Genomic DNA, 27066 nt, shown 5'->3' on the forward strand with positions numbered 1-27066 from the left:
ATGGGAGTCAGTTTTCGTTATGGTGGCCTAGCTATACGTAGGTATAGATATATCAGTTTGGAACATGCGGGCTCTTTGTAGGCCATACGTGTTCTATATGAACGAATCGAAATCTCCATTTCCACTATGGACGACACCGCGCGCTACGTCCACTTGCGAATGAAATTCAAAATCTTATCGTGTTTATTTTTCATCGACGACGTTTCTTTCGAGTTTTCTTCCAGTCTGTGCGTCATTTTACATCGTCTCTAGCTTTTTTACCGAAAACTTTTAGAATTTGTTTACTCGTTAGGTACATAAAATAACATTTAACATTTTATTTTCTACCGGTAATAAGTTTTTTCTAAAAGTAGTACGCAGAACTGTGTAGGTAACGATGAATAAATTCAGCATGGAGTAAAAAATAACAGTAGGTACCGTAAGCCTTTAAACTTGACCTACGTAAACATAGTTTTAGTACACAATTTTCTTTTATTGCTCCATACTTTTTATTACGATGTATCTCGAACTTTAACGTCAGTACCTCTAACTTTATGTCGCGAAAACTGCAACCGTTCACAATGGATCGAGCGAAAAACGTTTGTATATCGTGTCTTCTTGTTCCAATTCGGCATTCGTTATGTTTTCCGATATTTGTAAAACCTATACGTTACTCGCTCGAACGAGCTTGAAATTTTCAACGTTTGAAATTTCACGAAAGGACTTTTCTCGTATTAACGTAAATCGGCGTATCGCGTTGTTACTCCATTTACGACACATTCAAATTGCCCTACGTATAATCGAATGCTAACAATGCGAGGACAGTGGTTACTTACAATCTACGACTTACATCGTGCATGAATAGAAGCTCAATTTCATTCATGCGACTCTTCTCGGTATTCTATCGCGCGGCTACATTCGAGCTATCCTATCACACTGCATTGAATACCGCGAGTGCAATAATTACGCGGCCTTTCGTATGTCAACGTAACGTTTGGTTATCTTTTCGCCGTATATAATGTATAACGAAAACTTATGTTTAATCACCATCGTGCATTAATCATCAATTACATATCTATGCTCGTAAACTTTTATCTCTTTCGATTTGTATAAATTAGTCAAAGCAATTCAATTTTTTTAATTAATAATTTCTATTGCCAAATACGCGTTACGAATGTTTGAAAGTTCAAGCGTGACCGAAGGATACGAGATTTATGAGAAATATCTTTATCCTGTGAAACGAAGTTCGTTCATTAAGTGCTGGCTTTCTCAAATAAATAAATATCGTCGTAAAGCTTCTTACATCGGTTTTTATTCAATTTACTATTTGCACTGTGTTAAGAGCAGTCCATATAATTTCGATTATCGTTATGACATAATTATCGTTATTACATAACTGGACTTTACATTGAAGCAAGATTTTCGCGTGTGATTACTTTTTACCAGTTTTCAATTTCGAAATGCGTATCGAATCACGCGGCGATATTTTTTATTCTTTTTAAATATGGGCTATCAGGCTGATAATAATACGCTCCGATACATATATATAAAAATATGTTTTTAAGAATAATAAATCTTGTACTTACATTTATGATAAATCAGTTGATAGAAGAGAGACATTGAAATCGCCGTTTCAAATTTATCCTCTGGAATCGAAGATCGTTATCACTCCAATCATCGTTATTGTTACAGCATTCTATATCCGATGTATTCGATTGGAGCTTCGTTTTAATCGAGATTCATTGGCAGAAACATATTTGGAGTGCTGGTGGTGGTGGTGGTGGTGGTGGTGGTGGTGGTGGTGGTGGTGGCGGCAATGAAGAGGCGTGGGCGGGGGGGTTGAAGGGAGAGAAACAGTAAACACTGTGGGGAACGATGGTTCTAAAAACAGCCATGCTACTAGGTATCCCGAAACTACCCTAAATTTCCACCAATGAGAAAGAACAGGATAAAGAGGGAGAAGAACTCGGAGGGATTTGAAAATCGCGGATCAAGGGGTTGTTGATACCGAGAGAAAGAGGGAGAGATGTTTGCATGATTGGCCTGAGGAGTCGGCGCGGTTGCCAAATCTCCGGCGACAGTGACGCAAAGATGGTGGGGACGGGTAGCAATGACGCGTGGTCTGATTGGTGGAGCTCGCGGTGCCGCCTTTCGAGTCTCACGGAGCGTCGCGCGGTCGCACGGATCCGCAGTTCGCATTCGGAGGCCTTGCGAGCTACATCTTTTCGAGAAGAAAAAGAAAGATTGGACGGGTTCGTCGAATTTCCCCCTCCACGGGAATCGCGATAAAGAGTCTTCGATTCGAAAAAGTGCCAAGTTTCTCTCGCAAATACTCTTTCTCCGTCGCTGGTACACTACGACACATACACACACGCACGCACACGTACACGTACACGTACAGGGTCACACAACCCATATATACGTAATCGTCTTTCGTTTTCACGGTGATCTCTACACGTGACACAAACTGAGCATCGAAGAGGCTCCAAGGCGAAAGAGCGGCGTGTTGCTTGCTGTTCGAAGCGAGAGGAGATATTCGTCGATCGTTCGAATTTCTTTGTCAGCCTGTTTGTACGCTGAGAGAGTCGAAACGGGTGTGCTTCCAATGTAAATCCACAAGAACGTATCGTCGGAGTGGCAGTTTTTGTGTTCTCAAAGTTGATACGTACAAACGCGGTTTCTTCTTAACTATTAACCGGCTATCGTGCTACGACACGCACGCTGTTCTGCTCTGAAAGAAGAAGAAGGCTAGTCACGGCCGGATCGCGACTACGTTATAACCTAACTCCAGTGTGTTTTTGTGCGAAAACGAGGGAAAATGTCGACTGCCGTCATGAGCACCCCTATGTTCGTCGAGTGTAGCGAGCACTTATTTAAGGTAAGATACTTTACCATTTGTCACACGATCGTTTCGTCCTTTAGCGCCTTCTTTTTTCAAACGTTCCATGTTGTCAAGTCGTAGGTAGGGCAAACATAGGCGACTGAGTATAGGAGTGTCGAATACCGTTGAACGAACACTTCAAACGATACGATTATCGATATATTTGAAACGTTGCGAATGGGAAGAAGTATTTCTATATTTAGACTCGTGAACTTTGTTATGAATCAGGTGAGGCTCGACGTGTTTGTTCGATCAGTGGTTATTTCGTGTCGTTATCTTGGACGATCACTTTCTATTAAGATTGCACTATCACGAACGTGTGTTCCCTATCGTTTCGAAGAATCGAGAATCCGACTGATAAGCAACAAAAGCAGCAGGTTCTAGATGCAAAGATGGCTGGTTCAGCACGTGGCATCGTGAATACTTGGAAATTCTGACTATAGTATGGTGGTGAATAAGTTCGTGTTGGATTCTCTCGTGGCCGTTGTAGTACTCGCTGGTACTCGGTGGTACCGTGGCGCAAACATTTGTGCAACGGTGTTGGTACGTATTCTGTTCCGACTGCCACGGTCTATTGCACTGCGGGACAAATATGGAATGGAACGGATAGAAATGGTGTACGAAGAATCTGCGCGGTTAGGAGATACGTAGCAGAAACAGGGCCGCGCGTTAGGAAATCTCGCGTCTTCCCAAATAAATTATGTATATCAAAATGAAATGTAGTTAGGTAGACGGCTCTAGCTACATACTATGTATTACCATTGCTATGGTAATGGTATTTATTTTACCGCGCAAAAGAACGAGAGGTCGTGATGTAAGAGTTATTTTCGGTCGTACGGTCGCTGCTTTCTTCGACGTTTATTTGTTTTCACTACAATTTTTACTTTAAATCGCGTTAGTTCCTGCATCTGTTTAGCTTAACTCGATTTTCGGATTTATTTTTCGCTTCGTCGTAAACATAGTAAACTCCCAAGACATTTGGACTCGTCTTTGGACAAGAGCGAATTCTTCCATCTCGCGAACCATCTATTTTAAAATACTATATATTTTGAAATATATTGTCGCAAGTATGCTGTCCGATTTTAGCGCACGACCAGGCGTCAAATTCGTACGAAAACAAGCTGGAACTTTTATTATTTTCTATAGAAATTAGAGGTCGTTCTCAATGTTGCGTCGTTGTAAATATCCTTCGTTTGATAAACTCGATTGCCGATGATGAGTCTTTGTGTTTAGGTTTTGCAGCTCGAAGCGTGTTTGTATAAGCTCTATCTCGTTACACACGACTCTGCTTACTTGTGTGCCTGATTTTGCATATGGTTTTCGATTGTCAAACTTTTCACGGATGACACAGCTGTCCGCAGTCAATGATTCGTCCGAATTTGCGACGACCCGACGATCGTTTCAAGTATAGAAGCTCGTGCCAACGTTTTTTCGTCTCGCGTCATTCGTTCCCGCTTCTGAAACCTCCGATTACACCGATTCTCAGAGCCCTGGGAATTTGGCTTCATTTTTATCGTCGTCAAAATTTACGCGTTTCCAATTCGTCCATTCGTTTCACAGAACGAACAGAACAGGAAAGTAACTTCATTTTAGTTTTTTACTTGGAAAAAGATATTTATTTAGGTTTGATCTATGCAAAAAATATGTATTTATATATATATATATAAAGAATAATGCATTTATTGCGTTTATGAAAGAAGAAAAAGAAACATATAGGCTCCTACGAAGATAATACTTTTTGAATTCATCTTCTTTTGACATTGTATTTTGCTTACGCCGAGGATGAAATTATAATTTGAAACAATTACGTTGACCGCTCTGTATAGTATATCCAATACATAGCAAGTAAAATCGAATAAATATCTAAATTTAAATCAAGTTGCCAATTTAGATCTGGGAATTTTGATAAATTTCCTGCAATAATGTTCACGGTAGCTTGCTTCGTGCGTTCATATCTGTCTGGGTTTCGTAAATCATGTTTCGTATAAATTCGTTAATGTACGTACGAATTCCGTCATGCGACAGGAACTTGTTTTATAAACACGTGGCAGAACTGTTCTTCCCTCGTTTCGTCAGTTTGTTAGTTTTTCTTTGTAGCAATATTGGAACAACGCGGTATCATATCTGGCGATATTCTCTAATTTGAATACAAATGCCTTTGTTCGCTGTTACGAGAAAACAGACAAATAATTTCATTTATGTTTACCAACTTCCTTTTGTCCGCATTACCGCCAATCCGAAATCTGGTTCGACGATAAGAATATGTCTATTTAACCAAAGTATGTTACGGCTTCCCTTCTCGAATAGCAATCTTTTTTTTTTCATAGACATTTGTATCTACGCGTAATGCGATTTTCCAAGATTTTATTTTCCACTGTACCGCTTCCACATTTTACGGGATATATAATTAAATAAATACGTGATTCTTGTAATTTTATTTCGACGTAATTCGTAAAAGTGGTGAAACCGCTTATCGTTTCATCTCTCTTTATTGCTATTCTTCGAACCAATACCTTGAAATTTTCAATAATCGTAGTGGCAGCGTAATCTGTTCCCTTTGATCAGAGTTCAAATACACGCTAGGTATATGTTACCTACTACCAAGCATCGGGGATTCGTTTAAGTATTTGAGCGATAGAACGAACTTAAACCCTGGGCAATTGTTCAAACGAAAAGCAAAGGAACACGTGGGCGATCGTATTCGCGAGTAAAAATACCACGCGTTCGTTCTATAAATTGTTTCTTTGGTGAATTACACCTCCATTCATTTATTCATAGCCAAGTCTCCACTTAACTAGCTTACTTCGGTCACGATTGGCACGGATAAGCGAGTTTAGAGACCGCGGGGGTCTCGTTACATTGAATTATCTATTCGGGTATACAGGGAGTGTTCCAGTTTTCTCGACTAAATGCTACGACGGTCTTTTCATTTTTTTTTTTTTTTTTTAATATAAATCGATTTAATATAAATTTGTAGACCGTAGGTAATGGACATTTTTGTACACGATCCGTTACAGCGTCGAAGAATTTAGAAACGAAAACGCTACATTGCAATCTTTTCGTGGTGTTGTATAAAATCTTTCCACCTGTTTCTGTCTGACGGAAAAGAGCTTCGTCGAACAAATCGTAGTTGTTATTGTTTTCGTTTCGCGACCGACGAAATGGTCGGACGAACGGCGCGGCAGCGTTCGAGTTTTATCGCGAACTTCTTTCTTTTCCCTCTTTCCTTTTCATCTACGCGCAACTCGTAACTTTCCTCGGCAATTTCTCCTCGGCGATTTCGAAACTCGTTCGATCCGGGAAAGAGCCTTTCGACTTTCGTGCTCGATGTCCATCCGAAGCTCCTCTCGAAATTTGGACTTTGCTACCTACAGTTTAGATAATCGTTCCGTTCCGCCCGGACATTTTCTCTTCTCGTTATTTTCTATTCTAGGAAATACTTTAATAGGATTACTTTAATGGTACCAGATTTGGATCCTTTTAGGTATCGTTGAAGGCAAATTCGATAAAAATGTACAAGTTGCGCGTATTGTTACGCTACGTGACGCACGCTTCGACGAAATCAGAAAGTAGATAAAACTTTCTAATACAAAATCAGGAAGCTTCGACCGTGAGAGGATAAATCGTGTTCCTTGTAATTCACGCGTATAAACACGAGTACGATATGATATTCATCCATAAATCTCAGGCAACCCCATATACATACAACCGAGTAAATCTAATAAACATGCGTGTAACGTTAGAAATTTCAAAGAAATTGTTCGCCGTGGAATACCAAGAACTACAATGCTCTCATCTTATTCCGAACGTGTACACGGTAGCGTACTTCGTTTCTTCTTTCCTCCCGGCCGTTAGGACGAAATTTATTCAAATATCGTCGAGTTAAGTTCCGAGCGTCGAGACGCTAGATGGAAGGAAGTATGTATAAAGCGTACGGCATGACGCATCGGAATGATCGAGCAAAGATTCGATTCACAAAGAGCGAGTTCTTTTGTGCATTAAAACAAGAATATAACCAGGTGTCACGATATAAATACGCGTATTAAAACCTACTGTTATCGAGATACAACTTTACGATCTCGTTACGCCTTTTATACCTTTTTATCCGAGCAACTTTTAACTAATCCCGTTGGACGAATCTTGCGTGTAAGATAGAGACGCGTTAGGAAAAATACGTTGTAAAGATGGGAACCATCTCGTAACGAGAGATGTTAAATTGTTTATCGCGAAAGGATGAAAGAGAGAGAGAGAGAGAGAGAGAGAGAAGGGAAGGTTGGCTGATAGAAGTCGGTGATCGGGCCACGTCCATGATAGCGCCGAGTCTTACCCTTTCCGTGGAATTATCGGGGTCCGGATTTTTCTGAAAGTGGAAACCTCGCCCTGAGCGTGCAACGTGCCCGACGCTGCACCACGCCGGCAACATCAACAAAAAGCGGCTCGGCAAATGCAAGCCGTAAGCAGCGTAGGAACCTGTTGCTTCGGATTTATGACGGAAGGAGAGCCGACCGAGGAAAAGACCGAGTTCGAGTGAGAGAATCAGAGACAAGACCTGGGTGGGGGAGAACGAAGGGAACTCTGGCTAGACGAAGCCAGAAACCGTACGAACGACCGAGACACGAAAAAGCAAGACGAGGATAGGTGATCGAGGCAAAACCAATGGGGCGCAGCGATGCTGGAAACAAATGGGGAAAAAGTGGAGAAATGTAGGGGAGCTGAAAAGTGGAAAACCGCGGGAGGGCGGGAGAGAGAGAGAGAGAGAGAGTGTGTGTGTGTGTGTGTGCTAGTGCGGATAGAAATGGAAGTGGGTGAGCAAGAAGGATGAAGCGAAAGGGAGACGGAGCATGCACGGCTCGTTGAAAAAAAGAGAGAAACCATGCTTTGTACCTGGTTTCTATGCAGGTTCGTGGATGCTCTGCCCAATGCCATAATATGGACACCGTAGTGGTATTTATCCGTCGTTTCCTTTACGTTGTTACGAATTTTCTATGTTTTTGAAAAGAAACGGGTTTTGCTGTCTCTAAAACGCTGATGAAAAAGAATGGGTTTTTTCGTGCGCTTTGTTCGGCCAATTTTCTAGGCTTTGCTTATAGAATATTCCTTTTCGTCTGCTTTCGTGATCCTACATATCGCTTATAACGATCAATTGTTGTCATTTACCGGTTCATTTTTATAGTGTCCTCGTGGTTCTTGTTGTCCCGTTTAAAGTGCGTGTAATCTTGGATTAAAGTAGGGCAAGCAAAAACCAGTAGTTCTTTCTAAGATGGTATCGGTGCCGTTGAAATTGTCTTGTTATGAATACACTCGTCGATCAGGAAAAAGAAATAAAAAATAGCAGAGAGTGCAACTAATGTACGTAGAATATAAAGAGGAGGAGGGTGTACGTAAGTTCTCTAACGGCAGAATTACGTTAATTACGCGAGCTAAATGGAACTGGAACTGCGTCGAAATGAAATGTACGAATTTCTGCTGCGATATTAACCGTAAAAAATCAGGGCACATCGGTCGAGTATATTTTATTAAAAGGTTATCCCACTGATTTACCGTTTGCTCGTATCCCTGTGAGTTATCCATGCAAATACATTCAAGTAATACGACTCGTTGTATACAAACTTAGAACCTGCAAGGTATTGTTTAGATTTTCCCTTACCTGTTCTTTTATCGCCATATCTTTATTTTCTTTTAGAACTGTGTTTAATAGACCGTGGTAAAAGTAAGATTCGAATGCTTTAACGTCTCGTAGGATTCGAAAGGAGGACTGAAAGATGATCGAAATTACGATTTGGAACTACAGCGTTGCAACTGTGGAAAATACAACGGAAGATGCTAGTAGAAGGGTGAAGAATTTTATTTCTTCTTCTATATATAAAGGACGTTTGTTTCAAATTATAAATTCGCTTTCTTTTTTCTTACTCGCATATTACTTACTCTTGATGGAAGAGATTTTGCGAGGTCATAAAACTAGTCAGGCTTGAAGGTATAACTGCGGATTAATTTTTCTCAATAAGATAATTACCGTAGCGTAGAAAGTGACAGGGCCTCGTCAGGCGTACTACTACGACCCTAACTGTGGCTAGATCGATCGACGCGTTTACGCGTTTAACGCTTCGATTTATGATCTCGCTACATACGTACATCTTTTCCGTAAACGTCTCATTTTCCATTCTTCCTTTTCGCCCGACTGCATCGTTTGGTAGAAGGATATCTTTATCTTCTCTTGACGAGTTTTGATATAAGATTTTTCGACTTTAACTTACAAGTAGCTTAACGGCTATAGTCCGTTTATCCACGGGAGGATGTAATAGCTGGTTTTTGAAACGCCAACAGCGATTCATTCGCACGAACGGTTGAAATTTCACACCGGCGTTTTTTTACGCGTAACTGACTTACACCGATTGGCTTCTTAGCCATCTATTTATCAGACGCGCGTATCTTTTTTGCTGGTTTATCGAAGCGGATTCACCGATTACACTTCGAGGTCTTCGGGCGTTCTTCCTTGTTCGTGTTACGTAGCCGTATTTCTAGAAAAAAAAAAAACGGTGTTTTATTTTCCCACAAATTCAGCTTATAACAGCCCAAAGATTCTAAACTCGGTGGAAATCTTATCGCTTTCTGTATCTTTCGTATTCCTCTTTTATTTATCGATGTCCCAGATTTTCTTACGTCGTTGATATTCCGACACGGACACGGTAAACTTCAGTCAACAGCCGCTAATAACCTCTGACGTTGACGCAACTATAAACTTGTGGCGGCACTCGACAGCAACTATGACCGGACGACGGCAGCGCCTTTGCTTACGAACGTTCGGGACCCCGGGTTCTTCAAATCCCGGCGCTCGTAGTCCGATTTTTCTTCCACGTCATCTAGATGAGAAGAAAAAGTAGCACTATCGCCACAACTATATACACGCCTCAAACGAATAAACGAATAAACGAGATACATTGTTACGCATTAAGAGAAATGCCCGGTATCTTTCGCAATGAAATGCAAACTGAAGTAAAATTCGAGAAATTTTTTTAATGAAATTTCAAATTAAAATTTTTCTAGAACGTGTACGAGGCATTGCGTGGATGTTAAAAAATGAAAGAAAAAAAGAATCGGTACATCGTGGCCTGAAAGAATTGGAATTATATTCCGGAGACAGAGAGAATAGTGGTAGGTCTACGAAGGATTTCTCCACCAGATGGAAATCTCCTTTTTATTCTTTTATGAGACTGAGATTCGAGCGTGTCTCCCTTTTGCGGTTCTCCTTGCAAAAAGTATGTTGGACGAGACGCTCAAAAACTGTTCCCGTATTTCTGAAAAGAAACTGGATACACAAAAGCGTAGAAGGAAGCCGAAGAACGAGAAGGGTGCACCTTGCTTTCCTGCGTTCCTGCGTTCACAACGCGCGTTTCTGTTCCCAAGGAAGCCTAAAGGTTGTCTCACACGTGAGAAAGCGAGAGTGCCACGCAATATTTTCCCGGCCTCGTATCTCTCGATCCTTCTCTCGATATTTTAGCGCCTCTCGATTTCACTTTCACGCTTGATTTACCCGACGAGATCCACCTTTCCAATTAAAAACATTCGACTTTCCACGCCGTGTTGCCGATCCACCGAAAAGATTTAGGCCAAGTTTCCGTTCGTTCGATTGGGAACCAACCTGTTGACGAGAAATTCGATGTTTTATGGGCTCGTATTCCGAGGATGAGAGAATTTAGAGTTCTGGCATCGTTTAATCGCGCGTCGAACTTAGAAGCGGATCGATGGTTGAAAATTTTATTGTTTTAGAAAGTAGCGCGGCTCTTGACGAGAGCAAGCACGTTTCTTCGATCATTCTTATAACGACTGTAATAATCGTGATTGCGAACCAGTTTCGAATTTTGATCCCAAACGGAGTTGAGCTCGATCGCAGAAATAATTCTCGATCGTCGATCGTCGATCGTCGGCATTTTTGTGGCTACTTTGAATGTTTTTTCTTCTCCTCCCGCGGTATGGTCAGAATTAAACGAAGAAAATCAAATGTACAACTTTGTTATTTTCCAGTTGTTTTTATTCCACTTGTAATTATTGATTTCGACTTCAGATATACAGGATTACATTAATCTATTACAAAAAAAAGAAAAAAAGAAAGAAGTTTAACTACACTGATAAGTATTCATTTGTGCTTACGATGTATTTATTTGTGAAATCAGAATCATAGATAACCATGAACATATTACTACATATATTATTTTTATTACTGTTACATATACGTTACTACGCATATATGTTATTACATTGTGTATCTAAAGTACTTGTTTTTCCGACGGTTATCGATGTGACGAGACATGGAGGTCCGATGTGATGAAAATTCCCATCTAATTGATCGAAAACTTAATTCGAAACAATTATTTTTCTATAGGCATTTTTTACAACCTGTACAAAGTCAAGTGAAGTGAGAAGCGAGTTCGTGGGAGCTGTTTAATAAGTAGCTACTTGTTGAATAAAACATATCGAGCGCGGAAGGTTAGTGCTATTACGATCAACGCGAAAACAGTGTTTTGCAGCGTATCTTTAATAATAGAGCATTGGCGGGAATACAGAACGAGAGAGAGAGAGAGAGAGAGAGAGACGACGAGGAAAATATGTTGTTTTGTAGGGGCGATCGAAGCGAGACTCTCGAAGAAAGGCGTGTCGGTGGAGCGTGCAGGCGTTGCATTGCTAAAACATTATACTCGGAACACGAACCTTGTTGAGAAAGGTAGGAATAGTGATTAGTGCGGAGTGCATAAGTATTCTGCGTGCATCGGACAGCTATTTCGAATGAGATATTGTGTTGTGTTCCGCTGCGTGACCGGAATAATGAATTCATCGTTAATGACTTGTTATTTTCTGCTTCTTCTTCTTCTTCTTCTTCTTCTTCTTCTCCTCTTTTTTATTTCTTTTTCCTCTTCACTGAACGATCGATTAATCGTTAACGACGAAAGGAAAACTGGCACGCTGAAACGACCGTGATTTAAAAAACGAAAACAAACGTGAAAGTCGCTGGAGTCTAACTGGTTACTGTGACGTGCAAAATAGCCGATCGAGAGGAAAGATCACGATCGTATTGCTTCGCCCCGATTGAAATTATTTGGTCGTTGTACGCGAAACGCGCGATTTCACAAACGCGCAAGCTCTTTCGCGATTTAATTTGCCAAAAGTGTCGCGTGAATTTCAAGTTCGAAGAATACGGTGGATTGTTAGCAGCACATTGAAACTTGTCTGCGGAGATCTTTAGTGGTTAATCGATATAGCCGATATAAACTTATTTATATATGAGTTTATTTTCGGTAATTTGCATACGAATTTCTCGTCGCTGGTTTGAAAGCCGTATGCTTCTCTGTACGTATAGATCGGCTTGCAGCAGTACTTTCCGCTCGGCTAAACTTGTTCTTTCTCGATTTTTTCGACGGTGTTACAGGCTTCCGGTGTAATTTATCTCGGTATAGTGACTTCACCTTATTATTTAGGTCGCTAACTATATTCCAAGTTTTTACTTTCCTGATAAATCAGTCAAAGTCTGTGGCCATCGCGTATCGTTAACCAAACGACACGGAGAGCAGTCGATGTTGTTGCTACCATCGCTTGTCGCATCATGGACAACTTCATTTTTACTTATCTTTTAATTATACGCGTTTGCACTACTGTGATAGTTCAACGAGGATAATAGTTGTATAACATTGGCATTAACTATAACTGTTTTTGTAATTAAGAGAGAAAAGAAACTATCAATTAAGAATTAATCGCTGTTTCTTAACTTTAATCATATCTAAATATAAAATACAAATCTTGTATAAAAATGTTTGTATGCGTTTGCCGTATATAATTATTATATAATATACGATATATAATTATTTTTAAACCACCGTCATTCCTTTAATCGTTGGCCGACTTTAACGCAACGTAGCGATCGTGTACAGGAAATAAAATTTGCATAGGTGCATCGGTTCAATCGGGGTAAAGTATCGCTTTCTCGGTGTTGCCGTAAATCTGTAATTATGGCTTTTATGATACAATAGAGAGATACGTACGTATCCCCATTGTGGAATTCATTAAGCACAGAATGTCGAACGCAAATGGACTATGAGGACGTGCAACGTTGTTAACCAGCAATCTATAAGATATTCCGCACGCGAACCGCGTTTTCTGCCTGCTTAGGCCACAATTCCTCCTTTTCGTTGATCATTGCTTTTCGACACGTCGCTGCGCATATAAATCGCTATAAATTCGTTTTTCGTTGCCATTGTCGCGAAAGTTGCCACTTTTGCTATTTTATCTTAGCGGTTTTAGTCGCTGTTGCGAAATTGTTGTTTCCTTTGGCTGGTTTAGCTTTTTGCCAAGTAAGTTTTGCTTGCTATTTTATATCTTCTATAAAAACGATGATATTCATTTATTACACACGCGCGTACATTTTCTCTCTCTCTCTCTCTCTCCCATTCATTCATTCACCTACTCAGTTGAGGTTAATTGGCATTAAATTTTTTTACAAGCATAATGCGCGGTTGCTTGAATAATGACATCGCGTACGTCGCTTCAAGGAGAGCCTTGGGAAAGAATCGAACTCGCTTGCGGTACAAGACTATCGCTGTGAACGTTTGTAGGAAAATTTTGACGACTCGTTGCGTTTCCTTTTCGTTCGTACAAAGTCAGAATACTCGGGAAAAACGTGAAATCGAAAACAAAAATGGAACGTATGATCGATTCTTGGTCTCTCGTCCTTTCACGAACGCTGGTTAGCTGGTCTTTCTCTCGTGAAAAATCGAAACGAGAAGGAAGAAAGCCCGAAGGTAGAGCGCTGGAAACATGGTGTGCCCTTTTTGTTCGGCCATGTGTACGGAACGCGTCGTTTTTACAAACAGGCGCACATGTGCTTTCTTAGCCTGGATGGATTTTCTCGGACTCGCGTATGGTTATCTTTTCAAAGCGTTTCAAGTGCTTACTTGTCGTTCCACGAAGTGAAAATTAGAGTCGAGTCGTTTCTGAACAACGTACCAGCAGCGTTCTACAATCTATGAAAATATGAATAAAATGGAAAGGAAAAGCTTTGCCCTGCGAACAAAGGCATATTATGTTGGAATAAAAGAAAGAACCGATGTTCCTAGACACCGTACTTCCTAGGAACGACATTTTCCCGCATAACTCGACAACCAAGCTCGAAGACCGATTACCTATAGCAAAAGAGTCGTTCTAAATGTTTACAACATATTTTAAAATCATCGAAATGGTATTTTCGCCGAGTCACAAATTCGTCGAACGAGGATATTTTTCAAATCTCCAGCGGTTTCCGTACAAAATCCCAAGTACCACTAACGCTACTCTATCGATGCTCTGTCGATGCTCTGTCGATGCTCTGTCGATACTCTAACATCTGTAACGTGATTTTCGCGAGGATTCATCACCTTGCACCTAATGAAACGTAGTCTGTAGAAGCATGCAATTATGGCGTATCTGGTGAAAATAGCTGATGAAACGGGAGATTTTCCTGACGATGCGCGGACAGTTTTACCTTTGATTCTCGTTTGCCAGTAAATTTAAATGATGCGGTGGCGGTGAGGCGGCCGAAACGGAACGGCAGAGAAGTAAAAACTAAAAGGAAGCGTGAAAACAGCTCGATGGGCACCCTATGCTCGCTGGCGAATACGTTGGCTGTGCGTGTTGGTTCGCTGTGGTGGCTTCGTGTCGCACACTTGCTCTTTCGATGCACACGTGCATCCAGTTTCTTTATGCGAAGGAAAGTCATGGTGGTCGTGCAGCAACGCCTGAATCACGCGGCGTTGCACTCAGCATCGTGCGCGCGCCTGTGTCTGTGTTTTACGACCAGTCAACTTTGCGGCTTCTGCATAACTCTCTGTATTTTCGTGTGTCACGGGATGTATTCGGTGGCTCTTTGTTCTCGTGTACGTGGACACGACGATTTCATCGTGATTCAACGTGCAACCTCTTTCTCTATCTATATCTCGCGTTTGTTCGCGCTTTACCTTGTTCCACAGTTACCTCTGTCTGGATCGCGTGCGATCGCTTTTCAGACTTTTTCGTCCATCTTCTGTACAAATAGAATCTTTGCCGTAGGAGCTGGCGGTATAGCGCGAACGTCATGGGAACGTAAGACCTCTGTTTCTCAAGCTTGTTTATACGATGTGTACGAACCATGACGAGGATAGACATTTTATATGTACTCTGCTGGACTATGCGTTTCTCGTACAACCAGCAAGCGCGTTCCTTGTAATCGCCTTGCGTTAGTTTTACTTACCAATGCAAGTTTGTGACACACGAGCTTTGTCCGTACTTGGAACATTTCTAGTAGATTTGTCGAGCGAAAGTTAATTTAACGCTTTGATTTTCGAACCGTTCGAAGAAATTAATTTACTTGAAATAATCCTGCGCCCACCGATAACGTCAACAGGAGATATTACATGATAACGAGGTTTCGATAATTTCATTCTACATTTAATAGAAAATTAATCGTCGTTTGCCTGTTTTCGCGAGAGGAAATTCTCTAGGTTGCAACTTTTAGCGACTGTACGTAATGTACTGTACAAACGTACGCCAAATCTATTCCGTCATTACTGAAAATTCTCAACGCGAGAATTGATTGTAATTTCAACAATAAATAAAAAAAAAATCTGTTCCGTATGTAAGATATATGGTATATAGAAGAGAGGCAGAGGAATAATTTTAAACGAATACACTTTTCAACTTCTCATGCTCTTTCGTTATACTTATCTCATCGATCATGTTCCCCGTTCTATACGCAAGTCCTGCAATTACGCAGAACGGAATGCAACGTGGCCAGCTAGAAAAAGTCGCACGTGTAATTGGCCTCCGAACCTTCGATTATTTTAACCGCTAGTTAATCGCAAACACGATCGTTGACGGTTTTCATGGCCTTTAATTACAAGACGAAGTTTGAGCCGCGTTATCAAGGTACACGAGTCGAGTGACTTTATCGTAAATCGTTCGTCCGTGGGAATCGTGCGATTTGCTCTTTGATTAGGAAAATCGGTAGCTGCGGGTAATTTTTCAAACGTTCTCGTCCCAAGTTCCGAATCATTTGCTAACGTTAAACGCGTAACGCTTATAAAAGACTTTCGAAATACGTGCTTTTGAAAACACCGTTGATAAAACGAAACGTTTTACGTTTTATGCGAATGTTGCTGCTGGTTCACCACGACCTCTCTCAGTTTACCGTTTACATTGTACTCTTAATTAATTCGTTATTTTTCGTTTATTCCGGTTCTGTTTTCGCTCGAACTAACGAACTAGCGTTGTACGTGTATACATCGCGGTTGCAATTGGCCAGACATTTTTTACATTGTCTCGTGATGAATTATCGTTACGTGTTTGAATGGTACATTGATTGTGGGCTAACGTGTTTCCCGAGTGGTTTAAGCCTGACTCTGATGTAGCTACGTAAATCGTGTCTCGTACGCAACGAACAAACGACTGAACCGTGACTTGCCCTCGATACACGATGAATAATGTGTAGAACAGTTTTCTCAGCGATCGGAATAATATCATTTTTCAGACGACTACTAACGTTCTAACGCACGTCTTTTCTTCGCCTGCGTTGTTTTCTTCGACTACTCGAGGTACGGATGGTGCAACAGCGGTGATCTTTTTAGCGCTCAAGTTTAGACGTATTGGTGAAATCCTACTCGACGCTGATGTACGCGAATAATACCTCGTTGTGTCTTTAGCGTGTAGCTAGATGCTTCTGTTTCGAGCAACGTTTCGTCGTTGTCGTAGCTCAGCGATAAAGGTAAACTGCGACAGAGGAAAGATACGATTTATCCACTTTACGTCCACTTTGTTTCCGTTTCGATTAATTTTCATTTTCGTATTTCAATATCGGTAAAGCTCGTTCCGCTTTGTTCGGTGTTTCTCCGCTTGATTCACCGCATTGTCTGGCCGATCGTTTCCTATTAGGATCCCATTAGCGTGGAAAAGTAGGGGAAACGGGAAGGAAAAGCTTGGAACAATAGGTTGGTGGAAGCATGAGTAGTAGGTAGGCTACCACGTGCTTGCGTTGTGAAAACTGTCTAACTTTCTACCGGCGGTGAAACGTTACAGAAGGTTGATTCTGATAAAGCAAACACAATGGTATTCGTACGCAGCCACGAAACAAATACTAGTCGCGAAGATAGTCCGTACACTCGGTACATACGGTAGTATTGAATTTTTATCAGGTCACATCAGTAATAAATCGCGTGTCATCGCTGTAGAAATCTGATCTGTGGTACACGTGGATATATACCGACTGCGCGATACAAGCGAAATATGTACAACGTATTTTTTCAATATTTCGTTTCACGGTTCCTTTAACAGTCTACTGCGTTTTATCCGATATACATATGTATATTTTATTACGATTATTTGAAATAAAATTTGTGAAGAATCTGCTGACCAACCGGTGACGCTAAAGCGAAGTAAATATTCGCAACGAGCAAATCAGCTGTGGAAACAGACTGAATATTTAACTGGCGGAAACGCTGTGTTTATTCAGTTATTAATGTTGGTTTCGCTAGCTTTTAACGCTCACCTTGGATTCCCGAGTGCGAACTGGGATTTGCATGAAAATAAAAAAATTCTCTCTCTCTCTCTCTCTCTCTCCCCTCTTTCTATATATAGAGAGAGCTCGATTGTGATTGTCCCGTAAGGAACTGGAGAAAAAGTTACGCGTTCCTAAAAGGTGCAGTTAAAACTGACGTGGATCTTTGAGTCAGAGAACAATGTTCAACCAGCTGATACGTGTCATTCGGAATAATAACGACTTAATAAAATCTCCGATCTTATTGAAATTTGTGTATAGTTTTATGAAACGCGATGTACTTTTATAGCGAATATTCCTCGATATTCAACGTTACACAGAAGCTTGTTTTTACGCTATTATTATTCCGAACCACTCGTATAACAGCGTACGATGTAATAAAAAGTGTCATTGAACGGTCGGTCGAGGAAGCAGAGAGGAGAGGAACAAGTGCAGGCGAATCGACTCTGAAAAGTTGGAATCCGGTTTTTACATGGTCGGCGTCGCCATCTTTTCCACTCGCTATCAGACCTGAATCATACGTTAGTCATCGCGTTTTACAATCACTCGCGTCCCGTGCACACGCACGGTGGTCACGTCGACAAAGGGAAAAACCAGCGCGCCAGGTCTCGAAAGGGGCGACACGCTCTTCTGCGCCGGAAAGCGAAACGTTCGTTGGCTCTCCTTGTGCTCGCCTGCCTCTTTTGTCCGTCCAGCCGAGTCGTGCCTTGAAAACGGTCTTCAACTTCAACGTATGCGAGCGAAAATCTCTCGATCGGATGCTTCTACCGTATCGCATCGCGTAGTACCCCATCGAATCTCTCCTCTACCCGATCCTTTCAAGCAAGCCGACGTTTTATAACTAAATTATCATTTTCAGAAAAATGGCCACATTCTTCCTGATTTTTCCACTTACGCGCGTTTTATGCGAACAAACCAGGTTAGTTGGGTTCTTTCTTTATTTCCTGCCTTATAGCGAGTACGTGCGTATTTTGTTTTAAAGATTCTCCCTCTTCGCGATTCACGTATCACCAAAATCGGTATTATATTGCGTATTAAATACAACAATAACGTTACCTTGCTGAAAAAACATTTCATACGCGACGCATACATACGACGCCCGCGTGCAATTCGCCGAATATTTCGTTACTCGGTGTTCACAATGCCGTCTTATTTTCTTTTCTTTTTTTTTTTTCTTTTTACTGCGTTCACGCGACATTCGCGATGTCACGATATCACAGCATGCCTATGTATACGAGCAATTGTAGGACATTGGACGTTACGTGTTAAACAGTTTGTCGCAGAGGTCAATTTATCGTTAAGAAATATATAGCGTACTGCAAATTCAAACAACGAGGTTAACAAGAGATCGCGCGCTATTTATTTTTGCCTACGACTTAGCTTGGACTTGACGATTCGTTTCTCGTGTAAGAACAGGGTCGCTTCTGTTTCTCATCGACTGGGAAATCGGCGAGAAACACGCAGTCGAAGAACGAGCGAAGCTCGCGACTGCCGTTGAATCGGTCGAAACCTATTAATTGGGATAGTTGAGCGAGTCCCGACGATGTGTCTCGGTTACGTAAGAATCGGTGCACGAAACGCCGATTTCCATTGAGTCGCGTCGCACGGCGTTGCTTCTTCGCTCTCGACTTGCCTGCCGCGGCGCAGCCTTCTTCCTCTCGCTTTGCTTACTTTCATCTTTGACCTTCGAAACGAATCCATGGTCTACGCGTTTCGACATACGTATAATAGAACGACAAAGCCGTGAAACCTCTGCATCGATGGACGATCGAGCGATCGATTTATTTTTTCCTGTTTCCTCTTTTTCACGATTCGATACGATTGAGCAAATCGATTACAACGAGTTAACGTTTCGTATTGTATATTCGATAATAGGAAATACGTATAAAATTGATCGAAGGCACAGTCGAGTTTTACCACGAGAAGCGAAAAATCAGATGTGTATTTTGTTTGGCAGAAGGAAAGGCTTCTTTTCGCGCAAAGCTGTTGGACATAACTGGGTGAATCGTCATTCGTTGTAGCGTATTTCTTCTTTCGATTGGGAAAAGTGTGTCGGGCACTGTTAAAATTAAAACGCATCGATCGACCGCATTTTTCTTTCCCGATATAATGTAATTTTCTGATGTCATGGGAACGTGAAATATTTAAATATACGTTGTAAGCGATTTATCGCTGGTAATACGAGCGATGTTTACGATGTTGCACGTTGCATAATGCTGTGGTGCCCTGCCGTTCTACGTAACGATGTTTGCGCCTCTCTACGTCGAACCAATATTTATCAATATGTAGATAGATTCAACTCAAAAGTAACTTTCATCGTTCCTCCGTGAGCAATTTTGATTTCCTATTTAGACTGTCCTATTACGTACGAAAAATAGTACAATTTTTTTTTATTTTTATTTGTCTCGCGATTTTACGACTTACAGAAAAAACAAAGAAGAAAAGACGAAGAGTTTGGCATTGTTTTATCTAATTATATTTAAATTATAATTAACTTATCCGACCGTGTCTGATAAAACATATTTAAATTGACGTTTGCCATAACGTTTCTCGAAAATTTGTTAGCCATTCAAGAACACGACGAAACAGCTCGCGCTAGAAGACATAATTCTTATCACGTGTTTTACTCAAGAAATCGCGATACGTGCTAATTAACGACAAATTGCATACTTTGTATCGTTCGTGGAAACAATTTTTGTCAAGGATTGTTTTGTCGTCCGTCCATACGTTATACGTATCTTCGATACGATATCGAATTGGTCATTCTCGTTGTTTTTTACATTTTATTCTCTTTCGTGTCCAAGTAAAGACGACGATACGCTTAGAAATTATCGAAGGATCGCCGTGACTCAAATGAAAATATGATTCATCGCGACCAAAGGTATCGTCTTGGAGCTTCGAAACCTATATACATCCGATAAAATCGTATTGAAGTTAAACATTTATATCTCTATGACAACTGACCTATATTTTGCTAAACGCGGAACCTTTCCTCGATCGTAGGCGTGTTTCTTAACAGGTATCGTCACCGTTGAACGTTATTTCGCTAATAAATCGTATCATACCGATCGAGTATCGAAACTGTCCGAGAATTTGACAAAAAACGCGGTTCCATTCGTCGAACGCGTGTCGTACGTTTTACGTTTCCTACAAAGGATAAGCGAGATTATTCTCGTAACTTTCCCTTCTCTATCTTCGGTACCATTAGCCTGAAAATACGATTATCACGGGAGATCGCCATGCGCCGAACTACAAAGCTCGTTTAACGTGAAACCTTCTGTGGCTTCTGTGGAGGAAAACGTGCGAACCAGATGAATGCACGAAACGCGGTACAGGCGGCGGAACAGCCACAGGCTACTAACTGCCGCGCATTCTCGGTGTCTCTGTCGTCGAATCCAGTGAATGAAAGGAGCTACGACTATTTTCAGCCGGTTTCGTGGAAACTCTCTCGAGTCGATCCGTGGAATCGACTCTTAACACGTTTGTTACACGCAGTCGCGTTTACAAAACGGACGCTGGGGCCTCTGTACGGCATGCATTCTCGTTCGAGTGCACGAACGCGGAACATGCGTGGAACACGGAACTTTGGTCGAGAGTGGTAACGAACAATTAATTCTTCGATTCTTTCATAGCGACCCTTTGCTGATGCAACGTATCGTTTTTCTTCTCTCGTTCGATCGATAATTTGAGGAGGATCGAGCTCGTGGATAGAAAAGTCGGAGGACTGCTCGAGAATTCTTAGCGCTGGGAAAACTCCTGAAAGACTGTTTCGAGTAGAAACTCGAGTCACGTACTTTTTTTCCCCCCGTGTTTCGCGATCGCCCGATCTATTGCCCTCCAATAGCATTTCGACATCTACGTTCTATCAGAACGAACTGTCGTTCTATCTTTAGAAGATTTTTGCGACGTTGAGCGTCCGTGAAACAGAGCGATCGATTTACGTCAGTGAACGCGTCTCACTGCGTCGATTGTTTCGCACAAGTTTCGTTTCAAGCTCGGCGTAAAATCAACAGCATCCGGTACCAATTGTTGCTAGTTCGCGTCGTTGGCAAACATGTTTTCGAGCAATATGCAGATGACGAACAGATATAACGGATGACGAACGAAGCGCGTCTCGAATTATTTTCGTCTATCGACGACTCATTTCGCGATCGTACACGTCTTTTCCCATGGAATTTTTTGGAATATGGTTGACGTTGTCGAGCAGTGGACGTTAAGCACGTTTTGTCAGGAACGCGTCTATTCGTCCATTTCTCGATCCCAACTTTCTCGCGACTTCTCAAGGTACACTCTAGCTTTCGTTCTGGACGCACCAGACAAACGCGTTCTTCTTCGTTAACGAGAAAGAAGAAATATTTGCATCGAAAGATACGACGAGAGGAAGGATTTGTCGAAAATATCGACGTTACTTTATCGCCGGCAAGCCAACGACGCGTCTCTCTGTAATCTGTGCGACCAGTATTACGATGAACGTGCAATAAACCGCGACACGGAAAAAGGAAGCGTAAAAACGTCTCGGTGACCGTTCGCACGTGACTGCATCTAGCCGAACCAGGTTCGGTTGACAAGGAGCGAATAGTAGCAGCGAAAGAATACGCGTGCGCGTTTGCGTTCGCGTTCACGACTGCGCGATAAACAGCCGTTGCGCGTTGATGATCGCAGGATAACCGACACTCTGGCATTCCTGCCTTCGTCTACGTTTCTTTGCATTAATACCTGCAGTCGACAGACTAATTACGCGTGCGCTAGGAACGTGTATCGCGAGGCCCGTGTCCGTGTGCGCCGTGAACAACACGGACGTGCTCGTGGAAATTTCCAGGCGATGCGATATAACGCGACGTGATCTCTATGGAAGCTGGAACGGAGGAGGATCGATTAACCTTCGGGTTCTTCGACATAGATAAAGATTTACGGAGAAAGTATCGATTGATTTTGGTCCTACGGATAGATGGATTCGATTTTTTGTTAATACGTTGGATGCCCTGTTACATAGCTGTTCGTTGGTCATAACCGTTTGGAAAATGTACAGCTGCGCGCGAGTACTCCAGTTTACGTTGTTTCGTCTATTGGAAAAGAGTTTTCCAAGATCGTTAGGTTCGACGATTCGACGCATCGCTGTTTTTATTTGTTCGGAGATTCGATGGTACGAATAACGCGTTTACAGGAAAGCAACGAGGATTTGAAGAAAGATAGACGATTGAAATAGAGATTTCAGGGTTATCGTTTGCGTGCAACCGTAGCAACGTTTATCACGAAAGCCGAACGTACACGCGTCTAAAGACCATAAATTACCATAATAAGCCATTTAGTTGTACCTGGCTATTTATGGTTATTATTCTTGGATGGAAACCAAGAACATTTCGATCGATTCGCATCCTCCGCACGATGATATCTCCAACTTGATTTATTTGATCGTTTAATCGATTATTTGGTCGATTTAACTGTTCTGCAAGTTGTTCCGGATTAACGTTTAAATCGATTTCGTTCCAAGATTTTTCATTTGATAAAAGTTCGTAGCAACGAATCGTTGGTGGATCGAGAGCCAAATTAAAAACTAAGGATATGATGTTTGGTCGAGCTGGAGAAGTATCGCGCTCGACGAGGGAGGCGAGGATGAAAAGTAAAACGTCGTTCTTTTTATGGTTTCGTTCTGTGGAAGATTCGATCTCTCTAAAGGTTGGTCCAAGCAGATTTCTCGGGTTGCTGGAAATCCCGTAACGCGCTATCGTTTCAAAAGCTTGTTCTTTCGGTCGACGTATAGTTCCAGACTTTCAAGTAGTTTCTCGTTCCACGAATCTTCGCCGAGACGTCGAACCTTTGTCTACTCTCGTATACCTGGGTCCACTGGCCGATAATTTTAGATCCTCGATCGTCGATTCCTCGATCCCAAGCCGGTACGACCATAGCGTTATCCATATGGTCGTGAGATAGAAAATTGTAAACGATACGCGTGTTTTTCTTGTCTCTTTATTTACATACATCGTTTACACTCACACTTGCATACGTATTTATCGTTGGATAAACAAGAGGTCAAAATATCAGCAGACCAGGCGTTACTTTTATCGCGTTTCGTAACCCGTTTCTCAATCGCGATTCCTACTCTTACATACCAAGTTGATGTTAACGGTTTCTCGTAAAAATACAAAAAGTACACGACGAGCATCGTCGAACCACTATTCGAATAAAGCAATTGTGCACGAGCTTCCTGTATTTTTGATTAGAGTCTATTAGAAATAAATGGTCGTTATTGGTCGAGGGTTCTCATCCAAGTATTATTCCATTGCGTAACGCGTCTCTAACGACGTAAAATATCTGCAACGAAGACTGGCGTTTTCGGGCAACGTTGTTGTATATCGTACGTGTAGCGTGTATCCATCGAAATTACCACGATCGTGCCTATTCTTTCGTTCGTTAGGTGTTTATCACGGCAATGTTCGTCGCTCGGTACTTGATTCTTCGAAACGGTAGTTTGTTTGCGATTGAACGTTGGCGGTAATGCTTGGCCGACGACGCTTCCACAAATTGGAGTAGCTGTTTCTCGAAGGAAACGCGCGGTGACTCGCGTATGAGCGCGGTTATTACGATGACGACGACGACGACGACGACGACGACGTCGTCGTAATTCGTTACTAATAATACTAATCTTGCTCCGAACATGTTTACGCGGAGCGTTACCTCCGAGCATCCCTATTAACGTATTAACGAAACAGCCTTTCAGTGTTTTAACGTCTTTCGTCCCGTTGCGAGTTGCGCGAAAATGACACGATTGGAAAATTGCCAAGATCGTTTTGTTCTGCCAATAACTTTTTTAAACCTGGTCGAAGATCAACGAAGTTCGGAAGGAATTTCTGATCGTTGGAGTCGGAGCCGAAGTTGGGACGGACTTTGCTGTTTTTCGTATAAATTCCGAAGCGTGTCGGAGCGAAATTCGTGTGTCTGTGTGTTGTATAGTTTGTTTCGTAGCAGTATTTTTATACGATCGGATCAATAGCCTTTTCGATTGCGATAAAATGATAAATTTTGTGTTTTACAGCGCGTGAATGAATATCACTGTTCGTCAAACGTTTAACATACATGCGTACAATTATATGCGCGTTACGTAATTGGTACCTTTAACGAACTGTGGCAAATGGAGTGTATCGGGGCGGCGTCAAAATTGGAAGCTAAAGAAGTAAAGAAAAGTCGGAGTGGGGAATTTTTATCCCCGAATCTTGAGCTGTGTAGCGAGTCGTAAAGTTTCATTCGTCGATTGATCTATCCAATTTCTTTCTCTTCGAGATCATTTTTCTTATTTTTGGTTCTTTCTGTTGTGTTTTCTTTTTTGTTTGTTTGTTTGTTTGTTTGTTTGTTCCCAACTTTTATTTCAGAAAGGAAATTGAAAGCGGTATAACTAATTTCGATTGTCGTTTTCGCGTGTGTGTTACAGAACAGTCCCGCAAAGACGAAGGAGCCAACCTCGACATCAACGACGAGTACCTCGGGCAACGGTTCAGCCGGGAATAATGGCGGACACGCGCCTCTTCGCCGTAGCTACACGTCCCTGGTGACAACCCTGATCGAACAACATCGTAAACTAGATCGCAGCGCGAGCGAGCCAACGTCTCGTTATAAAACGGAGCTGTGCAGGCCATTCGAGGAAAGCGGCACCTGCAAATATGGCGACAAGTGTCAGTTCGCTCACGGTTACAGCGAGCTACGGAATCTCGCCCGGCATCCGAAATACAAGACCGAGCTGTGCCGCACGTTCCACACGATCGGTTTCTGTCCGTACGGACCCCGTTGCCATTTCATTCACAACTTCGAGGAGGCTCGAATTCACAATCAAAAAGTGAGCGCGCAACTAGGATCCACGCAACCGAACATACTGGGCTTGAATCCTATTCTAAGCGCGGCAGCAGCGGCAGCCGCAGCCGCAGCCGCCGGTGGAAATACCTGCAGTGGCTCGAACGTCAATCCGACGACGATCAGCAGCGTCGCTCTGCTCGAACAGATCGCGGCCTCGCCTCAGGTAGCGGCAGTGGCGGCCGCAGCGACCCCCAACCTCATGAGAGCCAATTCCTTGAGCCTGTGTAGTACCACCAATGCCTACAATCCACCGCCATTGCTCAGAACCAACTCGTTGAGTCTAACGACTAGCCAACACCACCACCACCACCACCACCACCATCATCATCATCAGACTAGCTCGACGACCGCTAGCTCGTCGGTGATCGGCGCCACCAGGCCCAAGCCGACCTTTTCTCTCGGCAGTACCGGAGACTCGGTTTCCCCGTCGTCCAGCCTCAGTCAGTCGCCGACCAACTCTATGGCGAGTTTCTTCGGCGACGACAGCAATCAGCAAGCGTCCGTTACCTCGCCGTTCAGCTTCGGCCAGGATTTCGGGCTCCTTGCCACGAGACGAAGTCCCAGCCCTCGAACCAACAGCGTGTGCAGTCCTTTGAGCACCGAGGAGCCCACGCCGAGAACACCGTCCCCGCTCTCACCGAACGCCGAGTCCAGACTGCCAGTTTTCAATAGGATCAGCAACACCCTCGCCGACTTTGAGAATCTTAAGATCTAAGGGATTTCTCCTCTGGGTCCTTCGACTTCCTTTGGTATATTCTATTTTCCTAACGTTGTTTCTGATAAATGTGTACGTCAACGTTTTAAAGAGCAGAGTAAGGACAGAGAAAGAGAGAGAGAGAGAGAGAGAGAGAGAGAAAGAGAGAAAGAGAGAGAGACGATAAAGAGCGTTGGACCCAAAGCACACGCGTTAATTTATATATATATCGACCGAAAAGACAAGCGAATATTTAGGGAGAGGGGACGGACTCTTCCACCGACTCAAAGAGGTTTTTCCTTTTCTCTTTTCTTGTTTTTAACATTTGAACTATATTTCTCGCGTCAGACGGGCCTTCCTCTCCATCGTACTCGGCTTCTTATTTAAGCGTTTCTCGTTCTTTAAACTGTCATTTCTAATTATGATCACACTATTATTATTATTATTATTATATAATTATATTATATATATATATAATATTATGTCAGTATATTATATTATCATCGCTACAATTAATATTAATAACGTTATCAGTAATATCACTAGCGAATCTTGAATATCGCTGTTAATTCTAACCGCATTAGTAGCGTCAGTCACTTTGTGACTCCGACTACAGGTCCGTTTCCATCTTTTTTTCTCTTCTTTACTTTAGGTTTACGCTCGTTTAGTGGAAAGGTCGAGATGGTATCAGCCCGGATGTCCCGACCTGCTCGTGAGAATCCTTGGATGATTCAACCGTGGAAAAGGAGAAAGATAGAGAAAAGAAAAAGAGAAGCGCAAAGATCCGGGAGCGAGGATAGCGTGAACGTAAGAATATGCAGAAACGAAAAGGCGGCGATGGGAGCGAAAATGTACCGGAAGAACGAGTCCAAGTTTCTACCGAATTCTGACTTGGCTCGAGCAAGTTGTTCTTTGATCTCCTTTGGACTCGCGCAGCCCCATCTCACTCGGCATCTCCGCTTTCAATGGCCGATCCTCGCCTTTGTCCTTGCTCCTACGTTTTGTTGCTTGGTTCACGCGAGGATTCTCGCAACAACGAGGCGTTTTTCCATCCGGGGCAGGTGAAATGTTGCAATATTCCAAACCAACTCGTTCGTTTTTTAAATAATTCCTGGATTT

At 42.3% G+C, this 27066-nt stretch overlaps 1 protein-coding gene across 2 annotated transcripts; it reads left to right on the forward strand.

The window, feature by feature from the left end:
* The first annotated feature begins 2124 nt into the window (after window positions 1–2124).
* Window positions 2125–27066, forward strand: LOC117233541 (mRNA decay activator protein ZFP36L2-A). 2 transcript variants are annotated; one of them, XM_033493934.1, is made up of 4 exons: window positions 2125–2857; window positions 18268–18327; window positions 24835–26002; window positions 26600–27066. In XM_033493934.1, exons 1-3 carry the CDS (start codon window positions 2798–2800, stop codon window positions 25966–25968), a joined length of 1254 nt encoding a protein of 417 aa, XP_033349825.1. In that variant the 5' UTR covers window positions 2125–2797; the 3' UTR covers window positions 25969–26002; window positions 26600–27066. The 2 variants fall into 2 exon arrangements, with proteins under 2 accessions (XP_033349825.1, XP_033349823.1); XM_033493932.1 differs by lacking the exon at window positions 18268–18327 and having other exon boundaries at window positions 2127–2857.

The sequence above is a fragment of the Bombus vosnesenskii genome, unplaced genomic scaffold, assembly GCF_011952255.1.
Source record: "Bombus vosnesenskii isolate JDL3184/JDL3185 unplaced genomic scaffold, Bvos_JDL3184-5_v1.1 scf7180000013297, whole genome shotgun sequence".
NCBI classification, from domain to species: Eukaryota; Metazoa; Arthropoda; class Insecta; order Hymenoptera; family Apidae; genus Bombus; species Bombus vosnesenskii.

Excerpts from the sequence above, each read along its gene's own strand:
- LOC117233541 (XM_033493934.1), top strand. The coding sequence starts at position 2,798 with ATGTCGACTGCCGTCATGAGCACCCCTATGTTCGTCGAGTGTAGCGAG. Across the intron at positions 2,858-18,267 it reads GTAGCGAGCACTTATTTAAG|AAAAATGGCCACATTCTTCC; the intron begins GTAAGATACTTT and ends TATCATTTTCAG. Across the intron at positions 18,328-24,834 it reads GTTTTATGCGAACAAACCAG|AACAGTCCCGCAAAGACGAA; the intron begins GTTAGTTGGGTT and ends TGTGTGTTACAG.